General features: G+C 40.4%; 3 protein-coding genes across 3 annotated transcripts in view; 1 reads left to right on the top strand and 2 right to left on the bottom strand.

Moving 5' to 3' along the window:
• LAP3 (leucine aminopeptidase 3) overlaps positions 1 to 2,576 on the bottom strand; it is a 17,383-nt gene extending 14,807 nt beyond the window's left edge. The window contains exon 1 of the mRNA XM_010576885.1: positions 2,484 to 2,576. Coding sequence (XP_010575187.1) covers positions 2,484 to 2,576 — 93 coding nt within the window. The remainder of the gene's footprint in view (positions 1 to 2,483) is intronic.
• Positions 2,577 to 5,302: 2,726 nt separating this feature from the next.
• CLRN2 (clarin 2) lies at positions 5,303 to 10,698 on the bottom strand. Its single transcript, XM_010576832.1, has 3 exons — positions 10,075 to 10,698; positions 6,005 to 6,184; positions 5,303 to 5,568 (listed from the first exon to the last, which is right to left on the bottom strand). Exons 1-3 carry the CDS (start codon positions 10,325 to 10,327, stop codon positions 5,303 to 5,305), a joined length of 699 nt encoding a protein of 232 aa, XP_010575134.1. The 5' UTR covers positions 10,328 to 10,698.
• A 226-nt stretch (positions 10,699 to 10,924) lies between these two features.
• Positions 10,925 to 11,240, top strand: part of QDPR (quinoid dihydropteridine reductase) — a 10,744-nt gene continuing 10,428 nt past the window's right edge. The window contains exon 1 of the mRNA XM_010576884.1: positions 10,925 to 11,155. Coding sequence (XP_010575186.1) covers positions 10,925 to 11,155 — 231 coding nt within the window. The remainder of the gene's footprint in view (positions 11,156 to 11,240) is intronic.

Genomic DNA, 11,240 nt, shown 5'->3' with positions numbered 1-11,240 from the left:
CGGGGCCGGGGCGGAGGGCGGCCCGCAGGAAGAGGTTGCAAGGCTGGGTCTGCAGGGCCGGCAGGTGGTCCTGCGTTGTTGACGTGCGTGTGAGACTTTGTACCGCACAGAGTGGGGGGAGACTCGGTGTCAGGGCGGGGGTTTTGCCCTCTCGTGGTATGGTCTGGATGAGTATTGGGACGGGCTGCTGAGGATGAAACAACTTCTCGGGTGGGCTTAACCACAGGCTTTAAAAAACCAGTCCTGGTATGCATGCGGTATCTTTAATTTGCATATCGAAGATTAAAATGTAAATGGCTAATGAAAAAATAAATTTTTATTGCAAATGCAAAGGCAACAAACTGACATTACTTTCGTTGTAGGATGGTGGTTTACTGGTATAATATCACCGTGTCTGTCTAGGAAGTTGATTAGGTTCTAAGAGAAAGCAGTAACAATCCCAGACTGAAATTAAAAAAAAAATTATAAAATGTGGTAGGTGAAAATAGGAGACCAATGAGAATGACTGTGGTTATATTTTATCAGGAAAATTCACACCAGAATATTGGGTCATCAGTGTAATGTCAGAAGTAGATTTATGCTTCTCTAGCAAAAGCACTGTATGGAAAAGAACTGTTTGGAGTTTGCTGCCATTTATTCTGTCATCAGTATGAAGAGCCAGAGTTTCAGTGGCACTGAACATGCACTGGATTTTGATGTCAAGTGATCCTTTTTTTCTTTTTTGGGGGGGTGGGTGGTGTCAGAAGTATGAAACAGATTATAAGTAATTCGCTTTTATATGTGAGAGTCTGGCATCTTACAACACTATGTATAACAATTAGTTTGCTTTTGCATACATCTGTAACTGAACTTGCACTGTTGCATCAGCAGAACATGACGAAGAAGGGTAGCTGGGCTTATTCTCTAACAGTATATTGCAGTTCCCACCTAACCGCTTTTTCCATTACATGGTACAGAGAGAAATAACATGTCTTATTAAGGACAGCAGCACTCAAGAGTCAATGACTGAGGGAAATTGCAGCCATTTTGATTTGTCCTGTAAAATTACGTTCTTTAACATTAAATCATAACATTATTTAAAGAATCAAAGTCGTAACTAGTTTTTAGCTTCATTTATTTTCGAGAGGCTCTTAGAATCAATAGTTTCTTAGTTCTTTGAAGGATAGCTCCATAGCTTCTCTATGTCCTGCATGGAGCTTCTATATATTCTGCATGTACAAATTAAGTGGGTATTTTCAGGGTATATGAAGTTGTCTTTAATTTTATGAAAAGACAGGATTTGACCCATAATCACTTCAAAGTTCTGGGCAGATATTGCTCATAAATGTTCTCATCTGGGATTTCAAATCTTCCAAAGTAAAAAGTACCCCCAAAGAAGTCTTCACTTCCACATGTTGAGCATGCGTATGATCAGATACACTATGTGAAGTATATCTAAAATGAAAATGTGTAAATAAAGTAGATCACACTTATTTCAAGTCCCACATTTTTTGAAAGTATTTTGTGATGTACAAGGGAAAGCTGAAAAGGTCTAAGTGGTAGACTTAACTATTGTTAACCTTAAGGTGTGCTTTTTAATTGTACGTCTTAACTATGTGTGATTGCATTTAACCTTTTTTCCCCAGACAGAATTTCGCAGGGCAAATATTCTATGCATTGTCCCATCAGCGTGTCTTGGCAGTGCTTCAGCTGAGACAACCTGTGCAACTGAAAGGTTAGTTTAGCCTTGTATCTGTTTAATTTAGTTTAATTCATGCATGGTAATACCTCTGTCCACTCTAAAGTGAACTAAAAATACCATTTTCTCAAAAGTCACAAAACAGTCATTGGGTGATAATGTTATTTGGTCATTCAACTCATGCAGCTACAATATCCCACAATAATACTTAATACATCTGCTGTGAGAAATCTTCTTTTGGACTATTACTGCAGAGTATGGTTCATTGTTGAGTAGATTCAAAACAAGAAATTAAAAAGCTCATCAGCCCAGCTATCCCTCTTTAATTTTATTTATACAGTGTACTCTAATGGTTCTTTCAGAGCTACTGTGACCTATCTAGGAATCCAGTCCAACAAATCTTTAATCCTGTCCTTACCTAAGTAGTCCCACAGCTCTTACTCAATAACTAGTTTTTGGGGGAAGTTTGGGGGGCATTAAGCAGTTCATCAGCAGTAGTAAAATGTGTTCTAATAAATACGTATTAGTACTACTGAAAAGCATTTCTGAAACAATTGGTCTGTATGGAGGATTTTAAAATCTGCTTTCTTTTCACTTCCTAAAGAGAATTATATTTAGTAAAGGCTAAGTTACGTGTTACAATATAATTCTTTCTGTATAACAACTATGTCTAAATTATATGTTCATAGAACAATTATAAATGACAAATTTTTAATTTTCTAATTACTTGTGTAATTATACTGCAGTTTAAGGTTGTCTATTTCAGAGCCACTCAGAATTTTCTGGGAGGTGAAGGTGGCGGTACCACAGAGGCCTCTGTGGACAGTTTTCTGGACAGTGCTGTGCTGTTACCATCTAAGGCACCTTCATAGACTGGGTTGGTTTGCTGCCTGTCCATGTACGGGGTATGACACCATCTTCCTGGGGTCACGGCCCAGAGGCTGAGTGAAAGCACCAGAAAAATTAGAAGAACAATGAAATAAGTGGGTGGTATAAATTAGGAATCACCTTTTCTGCCTTATTGAGTCTCCTTTATGCTAGAATTGTACCAGTGCTCTAGACTTATCAAAACTTTCCAGCTGTCTCTTAAATTGTCATGGGACTTTAAAAAAAATTTAGTGCTCCTAAAAAAAAAGTGGCTAACTGTCTTGAAGAAGACAGATTATTAGGGCCTATTGCAGAAGCACCCTTGCAAATTTCTGCTTCGGTCATAATCCTGCTAAACTTGTAGGGCCAAAACCAGAAATGATACAGGCTACAGTAACAAACACTGATCATAACATCTGTAGGTTGAGTTTGGCTAATAACATTTCCTCTGAAACTAGGCCACTGACTGGCAAATGTCTGCTGGTCTTGCTGTGTATGTGCTGAAAAGGACATAATTTTCATTTCTTACCTCACACAGACCTTGCACATACACTGTTGAAGCATTTAGAGAACATAGTGATTTGACTCTGCTGTGTAAATTAAGAGTACTTTGAATAGTGTTTTACAACAGCAAAACTGATAAGAATCCCAAATGAAAGTAGAATTTACTCCATAAACCATCTGTTTTCATTGGTCTTTAGATGAATATAAAGTAAAAAAAGCATGGAGAATAAGTATTGGGCCAAAGATACTAAACTCATAGGCTTAAGCTGAGTTATAATTCCTTATTTAAATATCTAAATAAGTGGCCTAATCAGCAAATATGTTGAATATCAGCTTATACTAGCAACTTTCTTTACTGAGTTTTCTGCACACTTCAGTGATAAAATTAGTAATTTGGGTACATAAAATATGGTTTTAGGAACTTCTGAAAATACTTGACCCTTACAACACTGTTTTTGTGAAGAGGTCTTTTCAAATAAAAACTAAGGAATCTTTGTATATCCTGACATGTTCTTAAAACACTTCAAATTCCTTTTCTAAACAAGTTACTGTTTTTTTCACAGAGCTTTCCACAAGAGTAGAGTTATACAACCTAGTGGTTTGATGAAAAGTAACTGACTGCAAAATAATTTCTTTAATTCAGATGATAACTTTTTTCATTCATTCAAGTCAATCTCCAGTTATGTGTAGGTTCTATTGCTGAAAGGTTACTACTATGTGTTCACTATAGTAGTCAAATTCTAAAAATGACATTCTTAATGACATATTCTTTTCTCTGAAATATTAATTACTTGTGACCCAAGAACTGGTTGAATGCCTGTGAAAATTATGGTACTTCCTAACAAAGTAACTTTTGCATCCATGTAACCATTTTTATTCTTTTTAACACTGTTTCATCATACATCACTTTTACTTGATTTCAGTTAGACATAAGAATTGGCAGGATTCTGAAGGTAATTAATCTGTCTGTTTTCCAGGTTACCTAAAAGCAATATTATTTAGATTCTGTTTACTTTACTTCCAGAAGCTGCAATGAAACCTTCGTCTTGCAGCTAGTAATTTTTTTCATAGTCTACTAGCATCCCATAAACTTTAGTTTTCTCACGTCTTTAGTTTGTGGGGTTTGATAATTTCTGTTTTAAAAACGTTTCACACATACTTAGCCTGTGCTTTCCCTTAACTTTAGCCTCACAGATGATGAAGTTTTCTTTTTCAATGCAGTATAATATCATCAAACATATCTTACATGGCCCTCTCAACATTTTACAGCTAATTCTGTGTCGGTAATTGGCAAATGTCCATTCTTTCTATTTTGAAATAACCTTATAGTGTCAAAGATTTGTGATACACGTATTTTCTTTCTAAACAAAGAAGACACTTGGTTTCAATGAAATTGTATTTCACCTTAGTTTTCTAAAGTATCTGAAAATGTGAATTTTCTAAAAACTGCGAACAGCATAGATTCACTGCAGGTATTGCTCAGTTTTGAGAATAATGGTATTTGTAGCATTTGTTTTTCCCACTTTCACACTGTCTTGGTTTTGGCTGGGATAGAGTTAATTTTCTTTCTAGTAGCTGGTACAGTGTTATGTCTTGGATTCAGTGTGAGAAGAATGTTGATAACACACTGATGTTTTCAGTTGTTGCCAAGTAGTGTTTATACTAAGTCAAGGATTTGTCAGCTTCTCATGCCCAGCATGATACAGGAAGGCTGGAGGGGCACAAGAAGTTGGAAGGGGACACAGCCAGGGCGCCTGACCCAAACTGGCCAAAGAGGTATTCCATATCATGTGACGCCATGCCTAGTACATAAACTGGGGGGAGTTGGCTTGGCGGGGAGAGATTGCTGCTCAGGAACTAACTGGGCATTGGTCAGTGAGTGGTGAGCAATTCCATTGTGCATCACTTGTTTTCTATATTCCAATTCTTTTACTATTATTATTGTCATTTTATTATGCTTCCTTTCTGTCCTATTAAACTGTCTTTATCTCAACCCACTAGTTTTACTTTTTTTTCCACTGTTTTCTCCCCCATCCCACTGGGTGGGGGGGAAGTGAGTGAGCGGCTGCATGATGCTTAGTTGCCAGCTGGGGTTAAAGTACAACACTCACACATGTTAATTGCTGGTATTGTAGACTGACATCTTTACTCCTGTTTATACCAAAATCATCTGTCCAAATCAAAAGCTGAAGAGCCAAGAAGCTGTTTCTATCATGACAGTTCACTTGACCAAAGCAGTTTTGTGTAAATTTTTTAGTACATGATATCTTCTGCTGTAACATTTGCTTCTTCTGTTTTAGTCTTAATTTTAGGGAAATGAATCCCACTAATGGCTATTAGCAGCAAATTTACTGCATGTGCTGTGGCACTTGCCACACAGAGCCAAAAACAGTCTTCAAACTGTTCTTCTAAGATGACGAATTGAAAGACGTTTTCCCGAAAATTGGCAATTCTTTCTGTGAGGTGATGAAGTTTCACAGCAGCCATAAAGCTGGTGACTGCAAGTACTATAAATCCACCTGCAACAAAATGGAAGAAGTATTCACTGTTGTTGTCAAAACAAGACACACATTTTGGCTGTGCTTCAGAAGGCTTATTGAATACAACAGTGAGCACTATACAGAGTAGGGATAGACTTAGGCATGGCTTAAACACCTTCAAAATGCTCATTCTTTATTGTATGGCCAGACATCATACCAGTGTTTGTAATAAAGCCTTTTTATCAGTGATACAGAGGCTAAAGACTGGCATTCATAGCTTCTGTAAAAAGCTGACTAGACACAATAAGCCGAGATGCCACCTGACAGTTCTGTTTTTATAGATGAGAATTCACTGCTAACTTCATTTTTATTCACAAGTATTTTAAGTTGAGGAGATATTTAGTAAGGCAAGAGAAGGAACTTTTAACATTTTGTATGAATGTGACTGGTGAAAAATACTGGTAAATTATTTTACCTGCAAGGACGTTCCAAAGGCATACTCCTGCTGGACCTTTAATTGCCCGGTAAGGAACTTTTATTGCGTTAAGAATGCAGAATCCAAAACTGACCAGAGAAAAGAAAATGGCCACACAGAGGAACATTATAATCATCACGTGCAGGCCTGTATTCAGCTTTTTCACCATGTGTGGGAAAACTGTCAAGAAAAAAACCAAACATCTATTCAGTGTGTATTTTTTCTTGACAAAAGTAAACATCACACTGTACTGGTGCTACAAACTTAAATTATACTTAAACAAGAGGTGATCGATACAGATTATTACACGCATCTTAGTTCATGACGCTTTATCTGTCACTACATCAGACAAATCAGGGATATTCTACTACAGGAATAATCCTTTACACAGGGTCTGTGAGTAAGGATTCAGGCTTAAGTCCTGTTTTATTTATCTAGTTGTGTTAATGTCTTTATCTCTGCTGCTGTATCATCTACTGCATTCTTTTCTGTCTCTTTTTCATCTCTGCTCTTCATCCCAAACTCCTTTTTTTGAGCTTTCCATTCCTGTCCCATGCTTTTAATCTCATCCCTTTAAAGTCTGATAGTCCCAGTTTCCTTATCCAGCCCCTTGCTGCCTATAGTAGTATGACTGCTTTCTGTGTTTATTTTCTCATGTTATTCTTCTTTCTCTCTCTTCCTCTCTCTAATACTGGCTCCAGTGAGATCTACTCTGATTTCATACTTCCTAATCCCCCAGGTTTCCACTTTCAGATTCCCTTCTTGGTTTCTCATCTAGTGTTTATGGCACCTTTACGCTCTTCTGGGTATCTGGCAGCATTTTAGTTACATTTGTAGGAAGCTTGTGAAGTATTGCCGTGGGGTGGGCTTTAGGTGGAGCGCTCCCGTGTTCTGCTATAGGCATGACCTCTTCCTCAGCAGCCTGTCCCTCACCTGTCTCTAAAGAACGGTTACTTGTTTTTGTCTTCACAGGTGGAGTTACTTTGCTGGAGGGCCAGACTGGCCAGCAGCAGGGAAGTGTGGAGCACCTGAGTATTCAGTTTATCCTGCAGCCCTTTAGTAACAGAATCGGAAGAAATGTGAGTAGGGAATATAGGTGACATGCTGACTGGCAGGAAAGAGAGAAGCTGATCGAGAGAAACCTTAAAATACAAGCTGATTAAGAAAAAACCTTCAGGTAGTGTAGCACTGCATGCTCATACATGTTTTGAAGACCTAACTGCCTAATTACTAAAAAGAAGGTACATTATATTATAAACAAATAAATAGATTGCTTCCTATGCTGCGTAACTGAAAAAAAATCCAAACAGGCCGCATAGAAAGTAGGCAGCAATAATTAGTAGATGTCACAGTGAACATCAGGTGTACAATTTGGTCATCATGAAATGACAGAATTCTAGTAGATTATGTGGAAAATGTCATAATGTACAAATTCCATACAAAAATTCATTATTCGACAGTTCTGCTTTTTTCAGTAGCTCATTCTGGGGTTGTAGTTAGGCCTGCTGTATACGGGAGCTACAGAAGAGACTCTGACAAGAAGAAGAAAGGAATGCAGTAAATGAGAATCAGAAGTATGTATGAGAAATGGGAAGCCAGAAACTAGCTTGCTTTCTTACTGGAAAATAACGGGCAGTGTAACAACAACACAAATGGAATTTACCCTTCTTGCAAACCAGCATAGTTTTTAGGGTTATTGTAAGGATTCTTTTGCCTCTTTTCTGAGGCTCTCAGCCAAGTCCCAAAGACATGACCAGTGAGCCTGGCTTAGTAGGCAGAAATAAGAATCCTCAGGAAGGATATTGCCATGGAGGCTCCTGACACATTCCAGCTGTGTTTGCTATACACCGGCAAAATGCCTGGCTTTCCTAGCTCGTTCTCAGGGCTTGATTCAGTTGTCAAAACATAAGCATCTTATACCAATTTAGATGTTTTAGGGCTACCACAACAGCCATGTGGGTCTACCATACATGCCGCACTATGTATGGGACACCTTCAGAAGCAGCAGCTGGGAGGCCAGGTGATACACCCTGGGGAGTCTAAGACAGCACTGGACACCTATTATAGCAATTGAATCATGCTGTCACTGTCCCAGTTAAAAGAGAATGTGCCAGCTGTAAGCCTACTCTAGTGAATGTTAACAGAGTGAAAGGTGATGTAGTAATAACCATATATTATTGTGAAGTGGAATTCCAAAGTTTTGGAGCTACTGCAGTACTGCAGCATATGAGGTGCTGCCTGTGAAGTCCATTTATGCTAACACATTCCCCAAGAAAAGTCTCCCATATCTTGCTCTGCAGCAAGTTCAGAATGCTTGGAGATTAAGGGGGACATTCAAAGCAAAAAAAGTCAGATCAGACCTAGAATGCCCAGAAGTCCTGCTGACCATTCTGCAAAAGCATTTAACAGCTTTGTATACTACCGTGATACCATTTTGAAACCAGTATTGTGAAAGTAGCAAACCCGATAGAGCTATTAGAATACTTCAAAGGGAAAATCTCTGGGACACTTGTTACCTAAAGGCATGGTTGTGCCCACTGCACTTAATGACCCAATTTTACAGTTCCAACAGGGAGAATTCTTACTAGCTTCAGCGAGAGCTTTCTTTGTCTAAGGAGTATAGGATCATGTCCTCCAAATACTTACCGATGCAGTCCAGAGTGATGGTGGAACATTTGGCCTTCCTCTCAGGTTACACAGTAATTCATCAGAAAGTTTATTAAAGAGTCCAGAAAGTTGTACAGAGATTTAAAGGAGATTGGCTACTTTTTTCCTCATTCTCTCTGACAGGATAGGGTGAAAGAACTGGGACTGTATTTCTGAATGCCCTGAAGAGGAGCAGAGCAGAGGTGGAAGAGCTTTGACCTGATGGCCCGTCTGCCAGCCATTCAAACTCACTAGACAAAGCATTTGAGCATGACTGCTATGTCCATGTCATGAAGCTGCATCTGCAGTCAGAGCTTGAGCAAGACTTGGTTATTGTAAAAGCTATCAGTCCAAATTCATCGCATCTTAACAACTGGTCATGCTGATCTAAGTTGAGGTGGCTCGGGTTCTCTTCTCCATTCCCTGTGAAGTCCCACAGTCCTGCCTTCCTTTGAGTTTTTATAGTGGTGCTCGTGCAGTTGTGTAGTCAGCCATGATCCTATGCGAAACTAATTTTTTTTATTTTTTGGTAGGTTAATTTTTTGGCGAGCTTAACTTAACTTCCTGAACTATCTCACCACAGCAACTACCAGAGCCATTGCAAAGGATGGGGCAGGACAGCATTCCTGTGGGCCAGGGACAGAGTAAGACGGCAGCAGCTTCGACTCGCATTGGTTTAAGTTGCAGTGGATCTGCACACTGAACTAAAAATCTTCAATGCAAAGTATCATTTTCACTACAGCACAGGATGTGTGAAAACTGGAAATCATCCAAAGTACAGTCCAACATCAGAGTGCTTTTGAGACCTCAAGAAAATCTTTTACATTGAAAGGAATACATTTGTAAGAGTTTCTACATTTTTAAGAGTTCAGCAATTTTTTCTCTCCAAAGTTACCAGAAAAGAAGGTAAAAATTTCTCCAACATGTTAATAAAGTTAGAAGTATCTGCTATGGCAGACATCTGCATTAGGACAGCTAGAGAAATACAGAAATGTGGACAGCTACAGAAATCTCTACTTCTTAAAGGAAAAAAGAAAGGAGGGGTTCAACAGAGAAGGCAAGGACAGAGAGGCACAGAGAGACTGCAGAGCAACATGTGGCTTAGGAAAAAGCCAGTCAAGGGGAAAGTAAGATTTACAGGGTCATCTCCAAATGACTTTCACTCCCTTCACAAGACTAAAAGAAAACCCTCAATCTAGCCCTAGGGATTTTTTTTTCCCATCTTGACTCCAGGATGACTGGAAGAAAAAAGCTAGCCTGAAACGATAAAGACTTACATTCACACTCAGATCCCAAACCATAAAGGCCACAAATATAAATTTAATAATAATAATTTGTATTCTGTAAGTTCTGTAAGCGAGAATAGAGTGCTTTTAAAGTTGAAGCAGACATTAGGCTAAAGATTCAATGAAAATTGTACTTACTTGTGAATTTGGAACGCCGCCCGCCCAACCCACACTGGCGTATTTTGCCACCCCGAAAGAGTCCGTAGTAAATTTCCCCGATGAACTTGACCAGCTCCGGATCTGTGGCATTGACCAGATCAGCTCCTGTTTTGCAAAGGATCTTTCCAGTCATCCACTTTGGAGTCCCCATTGCAACAACAATCAAGATAGAAGACACAAAACTTATTAGGGAAGCTAAGGCAAATAAAGTCTTTTTAAAACAGCCAGGCATCCTAGTGGTTTCAAGGAATCAGCTCCAAGGCCTCTCTGCAGCAATCAGGCACGCTTCCCATTTTTTCTCATGCCCTGAAATCCACAAATGAATAGCAGGCATTTCAAAACGCATCTCATTGTATTTTGAAGCTCCAGAAATCAATCTGTACGGTTAAAAATCAAGTCCAAACCCGCATTTTGCTGCGACAACATCCTGAAGCGGTTGCAAGTAACAGCCTCATTACGCTGTGGTGCGGTGATGCCTGTTTCTGCAGAAGGCAATCCTATACCTATCGCCTGGCTTACGTTTCATCGGAGGTTTAATTGTCCTCCAATGACATGAAGTTCTTTACCGTGGCCTCATGGGAAGAAAACGAGGAGCAGAGTCCATTTTTTTCAGATTATTAAGAGGGCGGGTAGACAGCCGCGTGCGAGGGACGAGGCATGAAACCCGCGCAGTTTGTCAGCAGGGTGCTGCTGGCCTCTCGGCCGCCCTGAGCCGCCTTCCTACTCCCACCCCACCCTGCCTCCAAGCGGTCGGAGCTGCCAGCACCGTCCGTTGGGCTGGGAGCGGTGCCCTTCCGTCCCTGAGCCCGCTGACCGAGGCACCGAAGGGATGTTTGACGACGCCGAGGCCTCACGTACGCATCTTCCGCGTTCAAACGGGACGCACGCAGCTCCTCGCCGCCCGGCAGGCCCGGCCGTGGGTGCCGTGCCGGCGGCGGAGCGCAGGTGCTCGGGGACTGAAGCGAGCGGCGTAATTCAAGCTCCGGGGGCGATCCCGGACTACGAAAGCAAACCGGCCCTCGCTTCTACGGTTACTGCCACTCAAGACCTGCAGGGATCCGTACAACCCCTGACTAATGAATGAACCCTGGCAGCGTCCCCCGGGAGGCAGGTAACACGGCCCGCCGCTGGAGCTCAGGCCGGCT

This window comes from Haliaeetus leucocephalus, unplaced genomic scaffold, assembly GCF_000737465.1.
Source record: "Haliaeetus leucocephalus isolate CR32 unplaced genomic scaffold, Haliaeetus_leucocephalus-4.0 Scaffold545, whole genome shotgun sequence".
Lineage (NCBI taxonomy): Eukaryota > Metazoa > Chordata > Aves > Accipitriformes > Accipitridae > Haliaeetus > Haliaeetus leucocephalus.
The sequence above is the reverse complement of the archived record's forward strand: the minus strand, read 5'-3'. Positions and strand labels throughout refer to the sequence as shown.

Excerpts from the sequence above, each read along its gene's own strand:
- CLRN2 (XM_010576832.1), bottom strand. The coding sequence starts at position 10,327 with ATGCCTGGCTGTTTTAAAAAGACTTTATTTGCCTTAGCTTCCCTAATA. Across the intron at positions 6,185-10,074 it reads GCGGCGTTCCAAATTCACAA|TTTTCCCACACATGGTGAAA; the intron begins GTAAGTACAATT and ends TTTTCTTGACAG. Across the intron at positions 5,569-6,004 it reads CCTTTGGAACGTCCTTGCAG|GTGGATTTATAGTACTTGCA; the intron begins GTAAAATAATTT and ends ATTTTGTTGCAG.